This window comes from Lepisma saccharinum, chromosome 18 (assembly GCF_977018435.1).
Source record: "Lepisma saccharinum chromosome 18, izLepSacc3.1, whole genome shotgun sequence".
Classification (NCBI taxonomy): domain Eukaryota; kingdom Metazoa; phylum Arthropoda; class Insecta; order Zygentoma; family Lepismatidae; genus Lepisma; species Lepisma saccharinum.
Genome location: NC_139246.1, coordinates 31,962,143 through 31,979,447, shown reverse-complemented (window position 1 = coordinate 31,979,447; position 17,305 = coordinate 31,962,143). Strand labels below are relative to the sequence as shown.

Here is a 17,305-nt window from a genome sequence, read left to right as displayed (position 1 = left end):
ATAAGCAATGAACTCATGTACCATTTATGGCTTGAAATAAAATGAATATGTAGCACGTATTATACACAAAGTGCAATAAAAACTATTGGCAGACGTTTAAAACGAGCAAAAAGATATGTTTGTTTTCTCGTTCAATATATTACAATGTAAATACAAAATGTAATACAAATAATACATCCTACACAAGGGCGTCCTCAGGGAGGAGCCAGTTGGGGCACTTGCCCCCCAGGAAATTTCTGGAAAAAGTTAATATAATTCGAATGGGGAAATTATAGCGATATTGTTTTGTATGAGTTACAGACCGTAATTTACAGCAAGTGTTATTATTAATATTAATATTGTTTTTAGTAGGGTTACATTTAAGCTTACAGTTTATTTTACATTGATTATCTGTGTGTGTGTGTGTATATATATATATATATATACCGAATATGGAAATGTATGTAATTGTTTAAAGAAACGTTAGTTCTAGTAGTAGTAACAAAGATAATAGAAATGTTATAATAGAAAAAATGAAAATAAAACGTGTATGACGCTGCCCCCCTTGAGAAAAATCCTGCGTGCGCCCTTGTCCTTACGTTGTATAATTTCATGAAGTATCGTAAATCACTCTATGAGTTTCTTGAGTTCGGTCTATGGCTTTGTAACTTCAAGGTACCATCCAACCCTTTGACAGTGCTAGTGGCTACCGCATCTACTTTTCCAAGGCTATGGTACCTAGAGATTGTTCTTGCTCTGGTGTTTAATATCTGCATATTACAACATTGTCGTTCCATCCTTCACGTAGCTTCAATTTCAAGCGATGCATGCACATTACCGCTGGGTCAGCTGTAGCAACGTACGTAATTGTGATAGGCCTTCCGTTCACGAAAAACAATAATAGTCAACTAAACGGTGATCGTATTATTCCTCAATTGTTAATAATATTAAACTGATATAGATATTGAAGAGGTTTTCTCGGGCAATAATCCAGGTGATTTCCGTATAGGCTTTCGAGCTTTCGAGAGCTAACGTCAATCTCGTCTCAGGGATAGTCACTTCAATCACTGAAGATGAGTGTGACGTTAGCTCCCGAAAGCTCGGACGCCTATCCGGAATGCACCTTGCTGATTGCCCGCCTCTTCAATATTCATCGCCAGGAAAGCTTCAAGAATTGGGTACTAAAAGTGGTAAACGTTGTAAGTGCCAAAAACGAAAGTGTTGGGAAATCGCATCGTTCCGCACATCAGCCCGTACGAACGTTCACACTAATGCCTTTTTACACGCCCTTTGAACTACTTAGAGGGCTACCAGCCACTTTTCACGTTTACCACATGATCAAGCATGGCACATTTCACGGTTTAACGTCTAAAGCGGTGTTTGAATTCTTGTGGCACTTAGAAAAGTTTACCAATTTTGGTCTTCAATTATTGATATAGATATTGCAATTGCATTTCTGTATCCACGTCTAGATGGCGCATGAAACATGATTTGCAATATATTGTTGTATAATATTGCCTGGTGTTACATTCAATTGACATACTCAAGATTCTGTTTACATTTGTATGCGTTTGAAAACCAAGAAAGAAAAATTTGATGTATCGTTAAGGATTAAAGTAAAGAATATGACATTTATTGTAACTAGCACGAAATGAAAGTAATTACAAAAAACTATGGTGACCTGCAAATTATTCTGTATTCCAAAGAAAGGAAGTAATATAACATGTCATCTCCAAACTCTGTCTCGACTATCGGTATGTCGCAATTTACCAAAACTACAAATACTATATTGAATAAATTTAGTAATTAATAGTTCAATACTATATAATTTACCCAATTTGCAACTCTGTATACGCCGTAGGAAAGGGCAACGAATAACTCTCGTCCTGCTGCCTACGATAGTGCATCAAAATTCAAAAGTCGATTAATTTTTAGACGTACGAAATTTCTTCAGTTACAGATCAAGATTGAATCTGTCCTTTGGTATATTTTAGTAAACAATTCAACGCAATTGATATCCATCGATAATTTAGTACATTTTGTAGTACAAATATATAATTTAGTGGACTCAAAGAGTATGTTATAATTCTACTGTGACATACATCATTTAAGTTAGTATGTATTGGAACCTGTAATTTATCATGTTCATACATTACTGCTACTGTGAAACACCCGTCAAATTGTGTTTTCGAAAAGCATATTGATGGAGTCGGCTTACATTGATTACTTAGTAATTGCTGCAGATATAACGATAAATCTTGTTATTAACTTGTCTTTAACTTAACGTGATTTTACATCATACTAATGAAATATCTGTTTGTCTATCAATCAACTACCATAACATTGTGTCAAATGTCAGAAAATAAAACGAATGTTTTTAACACAAATGCATCAACGAAAGTAGGAATAGTATCGCAAACATTAATAGAACGAATGTTCCATCCATCAATTTTATAGATGCATTCTTAAAAAATGTAGTTTTCACCTTACACGTTACAAATCAAATCTGAAATGTTAATACAGTTTTTCTGATTTTCGAACGTTTGAAATGTCTCCCCATTTAGAAATCAAACATAAATCTCACTGATTAATATGTGATTGTTGAAAATGCTTCTTAGTTGTTGTTTAAAAATAAATTACAATGGGTACGAATATACAAGCTTATTTTAAGATGAATTTCAAACAAGTGCCATCTGTGATTCTATCTACTCAACCACCTTACCTCTTCAATCAGATTGTTTCCAAATATGCAGAACATAAACACTTGGAGTAAATTGTACAGCAGATACCCAATAACATTCATAGCGTACACATCAAATGCAGAAATCTGAAAATAGACAAGAACAGAAAATGTTGGTACACGGTCTAAATGCGAATGCGTTCAACATAAATTATTAATTTAGAAAATATAATATTTTGTAGAAAGCATGGGAAATCTCATAATCCATATGGAGGGTTGAATAATCAAGAAAAAGGAAACCTAATCAACTTTGTTCCCATTATTCAGAATCAAAATGTATACTATACAGATGAATTAAACTTAACAAAATACTAAGTTAATAAATGTATTTTAAACATAAATATGTTTTCCTAAATGAATACAATATGCACATATTTCTTCAAAAATGTAGAATATTGGTGAATGTTACAACAATGTGTACTGTAGGACACTTCATGTTTTATTTATGTGCACAACAACGCAGATCGCCTCGTTGACTTTCTATCGAACAATTTTCCAACGTGTTTAATTATTATCCTATTATTAAATTATAATCTACCAGACGGAAATGCTTTCAAACGTGCTACGTTAACTACTACTGCAAAACATCTCTAAATATGCATATCTACTATAGTTGACGAGCTGTATCTTTGCAGGTGAACTCTGACTAAGACCAGCTGCGCAGTAGCAATAGTGTGTGGGAGGCACTGCGCACCATTCTGCTTTTACTTTGTAGAACTGTCAACCACTCAAACGGCGAGTACTGGCAACTACGGCAAAGTCTCTCTCTCTCTCTGTCTGCACATAGTATCCAAGATCATCAGCAAAGATACAACTCGTCAACGTTACCATGGAAAAATAGATATGTTACCAGAAAATGTAACCCTGAATTGAGTTTTAAAAGTTAGTAGTTGTGATCATGTCAAGAGTGGTATTCGTATTGGCTACTAATAGGCAACAACCTACCTTTGTGGCCTCGTAGGCCAAGAGGGTGAGGGTGATTGTACTAGTTAACATGTGTAGGAGAAGAGCAAAGCCATATGTGTTCTCAACTGACTCTATGAATCTGAAACAAAAGAACAACGAAATAAAATAAAATTCAAGTTACACAGAATTAAAAGATAACAGTAGGCATAAGTTAGACTTCAATTTGAAATAATTATTTTCAGAATATTTAACTACAGGAATTATTTTTACTTATCTATTATTTTTATGTATAATTAGTTTCAGCTGAAAGGCAGATTACTATCATGACTTTCTATTACCACATGGCGGTTGCGCCAGAATCTTAATCTAAAATCACCACGATGAATATATTTAATTGTCATACACAATGACTCAGTTTATTTTCATTGTTAATTATTTTTTCCTCGTTTTCATAATTGTATTTTTTATTTTATATTTTCTATTAGTATAAGGAGCAGCTTTTTTCCGGCGAATATTGCATATACAGAGTACAGGGTGGCGCCTGGGAGTGGGAGATTTTGATAATGCCGTAATGCAGAGTACACTATGTCACGTAACCAGTTCTGACGACACAATGAGAAATGCAAGAAAGAAATGTTTCCCGAGAGCGACGATAGATGGCAGCACGCCATATAAAGAAGAGCAGAGTTCATTGTAGAAACTAGGCGCGAAGAAGAGCGATTATATATATTATAGTAAATGAAAAATACATAAAGGAAGAATATAAAGATTACAGATGGAGTAAATAAAATGTTGTAAATAGCAAATTAAGACAAATAAGAATATGCTTGAATATGAAACAATTAGGAAAGTTAATAAGTAAGCAAATGAATTCAGAAATTGTATCTCTCTCCTTTTGATTTTCTGACGAGGAGAATATCGTCATCTTTTGTATTTGTCCGTCCCTCGGTGGCGCTGTGTTCAATTAGACGCCCCGAAGCACTTGGCCATAGGCAGCGCTTGCTGTTAGCGATCCTGGGCTATTCTACTTTTGGTCGTTACATAGGAGGTGGCACTATTGTCAGTTTAGTCGACCCTACTCTTTCTATAAGTATAGCTTGTATCGTTTGCCAAAGAAACGGGGAAAGCGAGCGCATATATGTAATAAATAAGATTACGATTTAAAAGGGAAGAAATAAATTAGAAGAAGGAAAAGAAGGAGAAACCTTTTCCCGAAAGAAAAGAAGAAGAAGCCTTTTCCCAAATCAAAGAGAAGAAAAAGAAGAAGAAGTATTTTCCAAAAATTGAAAGAAGAAAAGAAGAAGAAGTCTTTTCCAAAAATAGAAAGGAGAAAAGATGAAAAAGTCTTTTCCAAAAATAGAAAGAAGAAGAAGTCTTTTCCAAAAATAGAAGAAAAAAGTAAAAAAAAAGGTGAAGTGTTCCCCGTGCATAGCACCACGCCATGAAGGCGTATAGGGGGTGTGGGGGTAACCCCCCACACTTTCTTGATCCGGTCGTGAGTGGGGGTGATGTGATCAGCATCACGCCCCTGACCGCCTTTACCCCCCAGGGTTTCCCCCAGGTACCCATGTTATTCGACGCTGGGTGGGCGCCGGGGCCGCTTCCATCGTTAGAAAAGTTCCCGGATTTGAACCAATAGAAGAAAGAAAAGAAGAATAAGCCTTCTCCAAAATTAAAAAGAAGAAAAGAAGAAGAAGTCTTTTCCAAAAATAGAAAGAAGAAGAGAAGAAGAAGCCTTTTCCCAGATCAAAAATACGAAGAAAGAAGAAGCCTTTTCCCAGAAATTACGAGAAGAAAGAAGAAGAAGATTTCTTTTAAATTATTCAAGAAGAATATAACCGACGTAAATTTGGAATCAGCATATATATATATATATATATATATATATATACAAGCTTCGCTATATATTTTCTCTGTATTTTGTATAGTTTCCAGAATATAGATCCGCATTTAACTATATCCTCTTGGCTATAAAACGCTTTCTTATTTGGAATCCTCGAATAAAGAACCTATCCCCTGAGATTAAGATGTCTGTAGCCGTGGTATAAATAATATTTTAGAAGTGCACTAGAGGGACGTTGCAAGTAATAAAATATAATTATATATATATATATATATATATGTGTGTGTGTATATAAGTGTTACATAATTCAGGACATGAAAAGTTACATGTATGCCATTTGCAAAAAAAAAAAAAAACATAACTCACGGTTTGAAAATAACGTCCTCTATATATTATTACTGTGCATTACGGCAGTATAAAAATCTCCCACTCCCGCGCGCCACCCTGTATAGGTAATTAGAAAAAAAAAGACACTACTAGATGAGAAAAGCATATAAGTATTTTTGTTATTAAGTTGTGCAAACATGTAACTGCTTAAAACAGCAATATAAATTATGTGTTGATTCTTTCAATCAACTATTTTATGAAGGAGCCTAATTAAAAATGATAGATCATGGAATGGCCACTCGAAGTTCAGAAATAGATTAGTTGATTGCAAGATGTTCTATAGTAATACCTAAACTTCTTCCATGTAACAAAGGGTGCAAGGGGAGGAGTCTTCTCATTATTATTATTATCATTATGCAAGCAAGCAAACAAAATGTAGTAACTTCATCGAAAAATGTATTCTCGACCAAGGCTCGAATCCGTGCCCTAGGCATACCGTGATAGAATTCCACAAATGTAAAATAGCGAAAGCGAAAAATCATGCTGAACCAGGATCGATCTGTTGGTTATTTGATAGTCGACATTAGTGACGGAGCGCTACGACGCCAAGGGTCCCAGGTTCGAATCGCAGTTGAGGATGAAATGGAGACGTTTTTGTTTGTCCTAATATGTGAAAATTGAGAATTGAGTCAAACTAACATGTATGAAAAACATAGAGAAAAATGATGGTGGATACTACCGTGTAGTGCTTTTTTCTTCATGAAAAAAATTGATACCTATAGAAATAGCACGGTATGCTCGAGTCCTGGCCGAACCTGCAATTTGTGCTGAAATTTCTACACAGTATAACTCCTGTGTGTACTTAAGCTTCAGGTAACAAACAATAGAGTCTGTACGAACGTACACACATGGCTCCAGGCTACAAACAAATCCGCCAAGATTTCATCTCTACATAACAATGCCACGGCAAGTTCAATCTTTTTCCTGCTTACATCTTATCTTCCCATTCATCTTCGTTCTTTACTCTGGTTTCCTATTAAGAAAAGGATGCTTGCAGGGTTGTTAAATGTCCAGGAATTTTAAAGACATTCAAAACCCGTCCTGGAGAGAAAATCAGCAAGTCTAAATGGGTTCTGGACCGTAGAGAACCTTTATATTTTTGAAGATTTCAATTCGGTCCAGGAACCTTTTTTTTCGGGTCCATTTAAATTCGGTCCAGGAAACTTTTTTTCCGGATCTGTTTAAGTAACGTCCAAGTTCCGTATTGAATTGAAACAATACGCAACTTGGACCGAATTTAAAATGTGTGAGAATAAAGATTCATTTTCTATAGCGGAAACCAATAGAATCCATTGGAATTTATAGGTTTCTGAATCTTTAACACTATTGCTGCTTGTACCTACTAGTTTACATACCATCAGTAAAAAAAAGTACCCGGAATTTGGCTGGTGGAAGTCCCACATTGTACGTATCGAGAATTCATTGTGTCCGTAGGATGGCAGCACTGTACTGAATGACCAAGCAGAGGGGTAGAGTAATCTATCTATCAGTTTTTGCACAGCAGCTGTTTGCGTTAGTTGTGTTGACGAGTGTCCTGCGATTTGCAGAATGGAGACAAATATCGTGCGAAGAATTTGTTTGACATTTTGTGTTGCCAACGGACTGTCGTGTGCTGAATCGTTGAAAATGTTATGAAAGGACTTTGGTGATTCGTGTCTCGAAAACAACCGTAAGCATGCTACATGGCTTTCAAAGAAGGCAGAGAAGTTGTTGCTGATTTGCCCCGTTCTGGTCAACCTTCCACATCGACGATTGTCTAAAAAGTCGGAAAAATCAAGACAGTGATGCTTGAAAAGCGGCGTGTGAGTGTGAGAGAAGTGGCTCGTGAGCTTGTCATATCACACATGTCCGTTTACAACATTTTGACTGATGTGTTCGGCATGAAACGCGTCGCGGCACGACTTGTTCCGAAGGAGCTGAATTTCCTACAAAAAGCACATCTCAGGGATGTTGCTGAAGACATGATCTGGCGAGCATCTAGTGACTCAACCTTCATGAAACGCATCATAACTGGTGATGAGACGTAGGTGTATGAGTATGACATGCAAACAGGTCAACAATCGTCGGAATGGCGCTTCGAAAATGAACCAGAACACAGAAAACCCCGCCATAGTCGCTCAACAATTAAGGTCATGCCCATTGTTTTCTTTGATTATCGTGGTGTTGTGCACTCAGAATTCCTTCCAGCGGAACAAGCTGCGAATAAAAAGTTTTATGTGACCGTTATGAGACGTCTGCGTGAAAATGTTTGCCGGAAACTCAATTCTTGGATATTGCACCACGATAATGCGTCGTCGCACACGTCGACTCTTGATCGCGAGTTTTTGGCCGAAAACTCAACACATGTCGTAGCCCAAGCCCCATATTCTCCACATATGGCTCCGTGTGATTTTGTTCTCTTTCTGTGACTCAAGTTACCACTTCGGGGAAGGCATTTTAAATCAATTGAATCCATTAAAGGAAATTCACAGAAGAGACTCAGGGTGATACTGTCTTCTGCGTTTGAAAAGTGTTTTGAAGACTGGGTTAAGCATTGGCATATGATTAACCACTTATTTTGTGTTTTATTTACAAATTCCGGGTACTTTTTGTACCTGGTAGTATTTTGTTTCACCTCTTCATGTGTTCCTAAAATAACTGTAGCGTTTTGTTTGGTGTAATCAATATTTTTCTACCTGTTGAAGTTCTAATTCGAATGTGCTGTTGTTGTCTTAGGTGCGGACCTCAATGGCGGAATGGTTATAACACATCGCCAAGGCGCTAGGGGTCCCGGGTTCGAATCCCGGCCTGAACTTGGGTGTTCTTTGTGAGTGTCTCATCATCAATTTCATATCATCACTCATCTTCATCTTAGCGATTAGCCAAAAGTTCTAAATGAAACAGCGAACGATGAGAAGCCGGTGAACTGTTAGAAAACAACCAGTTACATGAGAATGGTCAACATAAGGATAAAACTTAACACACAATTGTGTTTCTCGTTAAATTCAAGAACATTTTGAGATTCTTGAGGACCATTTTTATATTTTAAATTTTCTGAAATGGGATTTACTCCAATTAGTGTAGACGGTTTTACACCTCATCCAAATCATGTGTCGAGACATTTGATTGGTGGGTGTCATCAGCCTCGGCCCGTAAGCAAGCTTACGCTTCACGTTTTTGTCTGCAATGACGTGTTAGCGGTAAAGTGAATGTATTGCATGAATGTGGTGATGACCGAACAACAGTGTTGCAATATGCAGATATTAAACACCGGAACAAGAACAACCTCTGGGTAAGGATGTTTACCGTAGCCTATGGCAAGTAGGTGCGGTGACCACTAGCACCGTCTAACGGTTGGACTGGCCCTTGAAGTTACAAAGCCATAGACCGCTGCTCAAGACACTCATAGAGTGATTTACTAAACATCATCAAATTACATTGTATGGTGTATTACTTGCATTACATTTTGTGTTTATTTTGTAACATATTGAAACATAAAGAAAATCTTATTGCTTGTTTTAAAAATCGGGCAATAATTTTTATTGCACGTTTCGTCCTAAGTAGCTACCCGTCAGCATATTAATTTTATCTCAAGCCATAAACTGTATGGGTTTATTGTTTATAAAGGAGAAATCATCGTACATCAGGAAATGCGCATTCGTGTGTTCAGTTTCTAACATTTTTCCCTATCTGCATATTGCAACACTAGAGCATAGATTTGCAATTTGTTTCAATGGTTGAATTCACATCTTACCGTCGTTTCGTCATCACGAGCTAAACAAGCAACTAACTTCCTCTGGGTGTCATCATGTTTGCCTTCTATGGGATTGTGGTAGACATCAAGTGACAAATTTCGTTATAATCAGTGGCGTAGCATAAGTATTTCGGGTGGGAAGTTTACGCCTTTTTTGCCTAATAGTTTGCTCATGGGATTAGTCGATATAGGTATTGTCTATTTGAAAGTACAATTTCATTGTGTTTTGTTGCCTAAAGTCTGCCGGCTTTCGATAAATCATAATCCATGTATATTTAAAACCTAGCAAATTAGATGTCTCACTATGCAACAAAGGTTTGGAAGACTTGTGTTTTCTTTAATTAGGTTGTTCAAGTCAGAACATCTTAAGCCATTCGGAGTCTTTGCCTTTCGGTATGACGCAAGTCATCAAAAAACCTACCAGAATCATAAGCGCTTCTAAAACAACAGTAGACGCATTTCTCTTTTCTGCCACTTTCGGCTAATCGTGAAGATCAATATTATAAGCAGTGCTCGGAAGTTGAGGAAAAATCCTTTTTCTCCCTAGTGTCCGAAGACGAGGCCCAACTTAATATATGTTCATTTTGGAACATAGTAGGCCAGGACATTGTTTTTTTGTATTTTTCGGCGTTTTTTGGCTTATTGGTCCTTGTTTTAGCCTTTTTTGGGTCTTAACGGCTTTTTTTGTAACTTCCCCTTCTTTCGACTACGTTGTTACTGCCCATTCTCAATTCGAATCATCATCAGTTCATCACCTCTTAAAAATCCTTTCTGTAGTAAATAAATAAAATAAATAAATGTATTTGAACCATCCCTGAAACAAGAGAAAAACATTTTTGGACAACTGAAGCAGGTACGGTACAAGGTCCTTTAACCGTAACTTGTCTGGAAGGTCGCGCTGTAAGTGGCAACTTTCTCTTGTTTTGAAGCTTTCAGCACGGTGTATACCACCAGACAGCACGCGCCTGAAAAGATCTCAAGTCAGATAAGGAAGTGCCGCGCATATTCATTAAATATGTAATTAAAACTGAAGTTATTAATTAATTTGGATAACATTTATACGTCCTTTTTTCCTTTTTAAGGTCCTTTTTTTCACATTTTTAGTTTTTTTTGGCAATTTATAGGTCTTCAACTTCCGAACCCTCATTATAGGTGATGATATTGATGAAGTTAAAGGTGCACTCACAAAGAATACCCATGCCAACCACTCCGCCACATAGGTCTGCGGTTGATCCACCTATCGTACACTCTACAGACATAACAGTGCCGATTAGACTACTCAGACTACTGTCCGGCATACATCACGTTGCGACATGAAAAACTTGATAAACATTTAAATATAATTCCGTCCAGAGAGGAGTTTTGCATCGAACACTAAACATTTCCATTGACAAAATATAAAGGATGTGCATATGTGAGTTTCAGTTTGGTTTATGTTGGTGTTTTAAGTCTACTTTGTGCACAGTAAGCCCAATAGGGACTAGACCTACAGTTTAAAGTGGAATGCGAACCACTATGTGCCTCCACCGGGTATCGAACCCCTGACCCTTTGATTACAAAGCGACGACGCTACAACTGGATTTACATATTAACGAACAATTTAACTTTCTTAATGTTACATTAGTTTTGCGGGTTAAGTGGTAGAGCAGCCACAGGCTGAACTTCGCCCATGCATAAATAATGTTTCTAATCTTTCATACCACGAGGAATGAAAACTCTGACGAAAACTGTGTTTTCTTTTCTTAGGTTTAATGGAAATCTCTGTTCGTGCGATAAATTAGACAAAAAAGTTATATATTTGAGTTTTGTAAAGTTATATGAGTCACATTGCGTATTGTAGTATCACACAGCACAAGCACGGAGCGCAAAGAATCGGGTAGATTTGTCGTCTGCATCAGAAAGCAGGAACGGTCACGTGAGCCCTAGAACCAATCAGTTTGCTCCGTACGCCAGCGTACAAGGGAGCATTTGCCGGTACTGTAGAGATCCAAGCTTTCCTTCCAGGCAGGCAGAGTCCTGTACACCACACCTCCCCGGCGTCGTCCAGCAAATGCATTAGAAAAATGCCATAACGAGAGCTGTTTAGTGGAGTGTTGTAGGCGTGCCGAGAAAAATAGTTATTGTAATGCCATATAGCTCAAACACATATATAATTTGTAATGTTTTCATTACCAGTGGCGTAGAGTTATTGAACGCATCGTAAATTTACGATAAAACTGAAAGCGTCACCGTGTTTCTCGTCACATTCTAACCTTTTTGATATGCCGGAAAACAAAGTTTTAATTTATGGAAATAAAGTTGAATTCAAGATGGCGGCCATCTTGGTAGAATAGCCTAGATGGTTTTCTCCTCGGCCACATCATGTTTCGGGGCATTGAATTGGTGTAAGTCAGCCTGCTTGATTTTTTGTAGACGTAGTTCCACACTTTTTGGATTTAAATTCTCAGTCAACAACACAACACTCAAAACTAGATGGTATACACAGAGTTCCAGTGGTGTATTGCACTAATAGAGCTTCCCCTTAAGTAGCCACCGAACAGGAATGTAGTAAGCAGAAAGAGGAATTCTCCTAGTGCTTTTTTGTGAATATGTGTGTGTGTGGAGGGGGTGTAAAGTGAGAGGTCACACATTAACGAACTCGGCTCTACCCCGACATCCACTAAAGGTGCTTTCATGGCACGGTGCTATGTTCACGGGGAACTTTACCTTAACCTTTCTTTATAGGCATTAAAATGTGCTTGAACCTGACTACCCTATATAGAGTGTGTATGTGTATATATGTAATATGTGTGTACGTGTATGTTGGGTTCTAATTTTCATATGCTAAAATTTTGATGTAAACATGGTTACGTGGTAGAAAAGGCTACAAATCTTTGGCTTCTCCATGATAAATAAGATGTAATAAAGAAATATAAAGATTATGAATAAATTACAACCATTTGAATGCAACTTCTGATTTTTATCTGGAAACATCTCTTGTTCTTTAAATTAAATGAACGGAACATAAATGTAGCTAAGCAAATCAAACTAAAGAACTGATTCCCCCGTTAAAAATGATACTTAATCCTTAAGACTAAAACATTGCATAGTCATAATATATGGATGCGAAACTTGGTCCCTTATATTGAGAGAGGAACAGAAATTGAGAGTTTTGGAAAATAAGATGCTTAGGAAAATATTTGGGCCTAAAAGGGATGAAGAGACAGGTGAGTGGAGAAGGTTACATAATTTAGAAGTACATAATTTGTATTCATGTCAAAATATTATTAGAATGATTAAATCAAGAAGACTTAGGTGGGCAGGCCATGTGGCACGAATGGAAGAGGAGGGAAGAGTTTACAGGATTCTTGTTGGTAAACCTGATGGTAAGCGACCAGTAGGAAGACCAAGACGAGGATGGAGGGATAATGTTGAGATGGACCTATAGGAAATCGGTAAGAATTTAAAATAGTATACAGGATGGGAAGCCTGTGTTGCTGCAGCCATGAACCTTAGGATTTAAGAAAGCTAGAGAGTTAGTTAGTTAGTCATAATATGTACACACGTTATTTGCTGCCCTGATCAATTACAGTATATTTTCCAGCACAGGGTAATCGATAACGAATTCCAGGAAACATAAAGTGGGTTAAGTGTCTTTACGGGATATGACGTAACAGAAGACATTTGTCACGTGACAGTGACATGACCCACTGTTAATCACCATGTCGGTATTGATAAGTAATGCTCGACCTCACGATGACAAAAAGTGGGATTAATATTTCAGAATGCACCTAGCGTTCAGACAGGCCAATCAAAAATGCTCAAAGGGTATTAATTACAGTCTGCAATGTCCTTCGACCACGTTAGTAATTATCACATTTAATTAATTTCGATGGAAGGATATAATCTCATCTGGAGGTCAGCGTCTTGTCTCTAGTATTCGTCTATAATTCATAGCTATTTTCGTGGAATTGTTAAAAGTGTGTGTTGTACGATTCGTGAATTATTTACTGATAGATTTACTGAAAATAGAACACTCCTGCGTAAACATTGACCAAACAACATCTGGTTAACAATAATTCTCTCTGCTGATCAATGACAAAGTTTCTGACAAATTCATAATACTCATAATAGGTGACAAAGCTTCGTATCTTATTTAGAAAGCAGGCTTGTTCTAAGATACAGAATTTGAATATTGTAACTACATATATTAGCATGATATGGTTGAATTTCTTTCCATTAAATCAATGAACGAATCCTTAATTTATTTCACTTATATTGATGCATGACATAGATAATGAAAATGTACGTATAGGTGCATCTGTACTTGAGAGTGAGCTCCAGACCAACATGGAATAGTCTTGGCCCACCTTTAATGACCCCCTCCAAATTGTCTACATGGATAAATTTTGTGATTATATTATTGTCACTCTTCATTAATTCTGTAAGTTTATATGCATTATAATTTTTCATATTTTCATTATTTTTATTTATCTATATTGTTTTATTTCTCTCTAATATTATTATTATTATCTTACTATAAAATATCACTATTAGTATTACTGTATCTTTCTTTGTGTTTACATTATTGTCACTTTTTATTAATTCCATGTATATCTTTTAATGTTTTATCATTTTTCATGCATTTTTTAAAAATATTATCTTTGCCATTTCCTATGGACAAGGGTTAGTTGTAAAATCAGACCAAGAGACCGAAACACGTGTTTTTAATAAAGACAATTATTATTATTATTATTATTAATATTACAGTAGAAGAAAAATCCCTTGCTCAGAGAGGAATAGAGAGATAGGATAAGCTACTGAAATGAAGAGAGAGAAATGGATGATAAATACTGTATAAGCATAAAGGAAGAAAGAGATGAAAAATGCAGAAGAATACAGATGAGAGAGAGAGAGAGAGAGAGAGAGAGAGAGAGAGAGAGAGATATTGGGAAAGAGAGGATGAAGGAATTAGTAAAAGAAGGAGCAAAATAAATATGGAAAGAAAGAATGGGCGAGAGAGAGAGAGAGAGAATAACAAGAAAACAGAGAAAAAGAAAGAAAGAGATAAGGACAAAAATGAATAAAGAAAGACAGGAAAAGTTAGGAACAGAGGAAGAAAGAACCACAACAAGAAAAGGAGAGTAAATATATTTCTTATACTTTTGTTACTTCATGCAGAATTTCTTCCACTTTTGGCTAATCGCGACGACAAGGTTGAGTAATTGAAGTTACCCAGGCCTGGACTCAAACCGAGAAATTCGGTGGTGAGATTGAAAATTGAGAGAGACGCCTAAAATATTTCGTATATCCTTGGGCCAAATAGATAGAAAATCTCATGCAAAGTCACTATACGGCGGTACATCTCATTGATTAATTCTCTTTGGGAAGATAGAAGTGGCTCTTCCAATTTAGCATGAGTCATTATTTTGGGTACAATATGATTGATTTCAGAACGTATTGTTTATCATACATTTGCGACAAAGGAACCTCCCTCCGAAAAGTTTTAGTAGAGGGGGATATTTTAAGATTAAACTCGCGTTCCCTTGGGATTTCACATCCTCTTCTGAACTTATTAGCAGCAATAACTACTGCATGGTAACCTTTACTAAATTTTCAAATGTTTTAGTCGGCAACTTTAAGAAGGTATCACACCGCAAAACATACCGTCTAAACTCTACAGCATATTAGTGATCGTTCTTCAAACTATGCAAGCCTGAAGTACTCGCTGGCATGTTATTGAGAGAGGTATGCTTAAACTATACTGGAGCTCACTCCTGATAAATAACTACAACGAACACGAAACTAGGGGTTACACAAGCTTCTATCGACTGGTCCGGTGGGGTAATGGTTATATAGAAAAGGGAAAGGACGTTACCTGCTGGTTCAGGAAGAGATGGCTTCCTCTCTCCCTCTCTCGCTTGTACCTTCGTAGATTAAACCGGTTATCTCCTCCTAACAATTATTCGCTGAAGCGGTCGCTCCAGCTCATATAGACGGACCCTGTGGTGGAGTGGTTATCATATCGCGCTACAAGGCTAGGGGTCCTGGGTTCGAATCCTGGCCTGGACGTTTGTGAGTGTCCATTCATCAATTGCATCACACCATTAATCATCCTCATCTTCGCAAATTAGCCAAAAGCGGCACTAAAGCGAAGTAAAATAAAGCATAGCAATCAATCGAGCTCGTACAATGCTTGACTTCCAATACTCGATGACACGCTTCGCACGCTTCGGGCCTGAGCTCTTTCTCCCGGGCTATTTAAACGGAATTCGAATCTTTGAACGTTGACCTGCTGAGTCGGCACTATTCTCATCCAAAGTTGTTCCTTGTATCGCTGACTTTACATTAATTCTCTTATTTTTCGTTAACTCCCGTGCCTGTTGAGTCAGGTTTCCTTGAAGATCAAGGTATTTTACGCCATACCTGCGGAGGGCAAAAGAAATTGATTATGGGAAGTATAATTGTTTGTTTATAATGCAAAGGATCGGGCTGGATGCATAAGTAAGGCAGCGGGACAGCGATACGTACAGGAGAGCATATGTCCTTTCAAAATCCAAAAGTACGCCACTGCCTAACTGAGGAACAAGCACATTGGCGGAATTATAGGAGGGCACAGGGGTACGTGCCGAACAAAAGCCACGACTTACTATCATGAAAAGCAATGACACCGTTATATCCCAATGAACAACAAAAATGTTCGCGCAGCATAGAGTACGCGTAGAATGCTTCAACAATAATATTTTCCAAAATGCTGAACGATACAAAGGGAAAAGTTTAGCACAAATAGGCTAATAAGTACTGGATCTACTATTTGAAACTGAATCGTGTTGCCAATGAGAAATTGAATCCCAGGTGACGACATCCGTCGCGGAGTGGTTAGCACAGTAGGAGAGGGTTTCCAAATCGGAATCCCTGCCTGAGCATGGATGTTGTTTATCAGAATTCCTTCATCCATTCACCATATCATCACTCATACTCATCTTGCAATTAGCCAAAAAGTGGAAGAAATGCTAAGTAAAATAAACCAAATCAACAGAATCCAATTAATTGATTCTTTAATTGATTTACTTTATTTTACTATGCTTTTCTGCCACTTTTGGCTAAAAGAGAATATGATGATAAACAGTGATGAGATGGAAGAAGGGACAATCCCAAACATAAAGGAACGAGAGGTCACGGGTTCGATCCCCGGTTGAGTCACATTGCACAGTAGTTCGGATACCACTTTAAATTGTACGTCCACTCCCGATTAGGCTATCAGTGTTATTTCAATGCTACCATTTCTGCCAGTTACAGAATGGTTTAGGATTAATGAATACACTTCAGACCAGAAGAGTTACTAGAACTTTGTTGTCAAAAATTTAGATTAGGCCTCAAGTACTTTTAACAGGTACAATCGCTTAAAAAACACATAGCGTAATATAAGCAAATGCAATTAAGTAGGAATTAATAAAGAAGGTTTTGAGATAAATGTACATTCTCTAAGCCAATTGGTAGGTTAAAGCTCTTGTCCAGCCTTACGGCGACCAATCCAGCGCGATAACAAACATAGCAGCCTGTAGAATGAGGTGCGAGGAGCACTTCCTCCCGCGTAGTCGTAACTCTCGCGCCACCGCTATGGTCTGTTTGGTCTTCTGTGTATTCCCTGCTCCCCACTTCCCCCGTCGCAAGAGCTATAGTAGCAGTTTTTTGAGTGGATGGGATGTGGTAATACTAAACTCTTTGTCTCTTTCAA

At 37.3% G+C, this 17,305-nt stretch overlaps 1 protein-coding gene across 1 annotated transcript in view; it reads right to left on the bottom strand.

Moving 5' to 3' along the window:
* The window catches only part of LOC146002495 (odorant receptor coreceptor-like), a 54,100-nt gene that overhangs the window by 16,104 nt on the left and 20,691 nt on the right, over positions 1–17,305 (bottom strand). Inside the window, exons 3-4 of the mRNA XM_083140377.1 lie at positions 3,665–3,764; positions 2,702–2,806 (exon numbers count right to left, since the gene is read on the bottom strand). Coding sequence (XP_082996503.1) covers positions 2,702–2,806; positions 3,665–3,764 — 205 coding nt within the window. The remainder of the gene's footprint in view (positions 1–2,701; positions 2,807–3,664; positions 3,765–17,305) is intronic.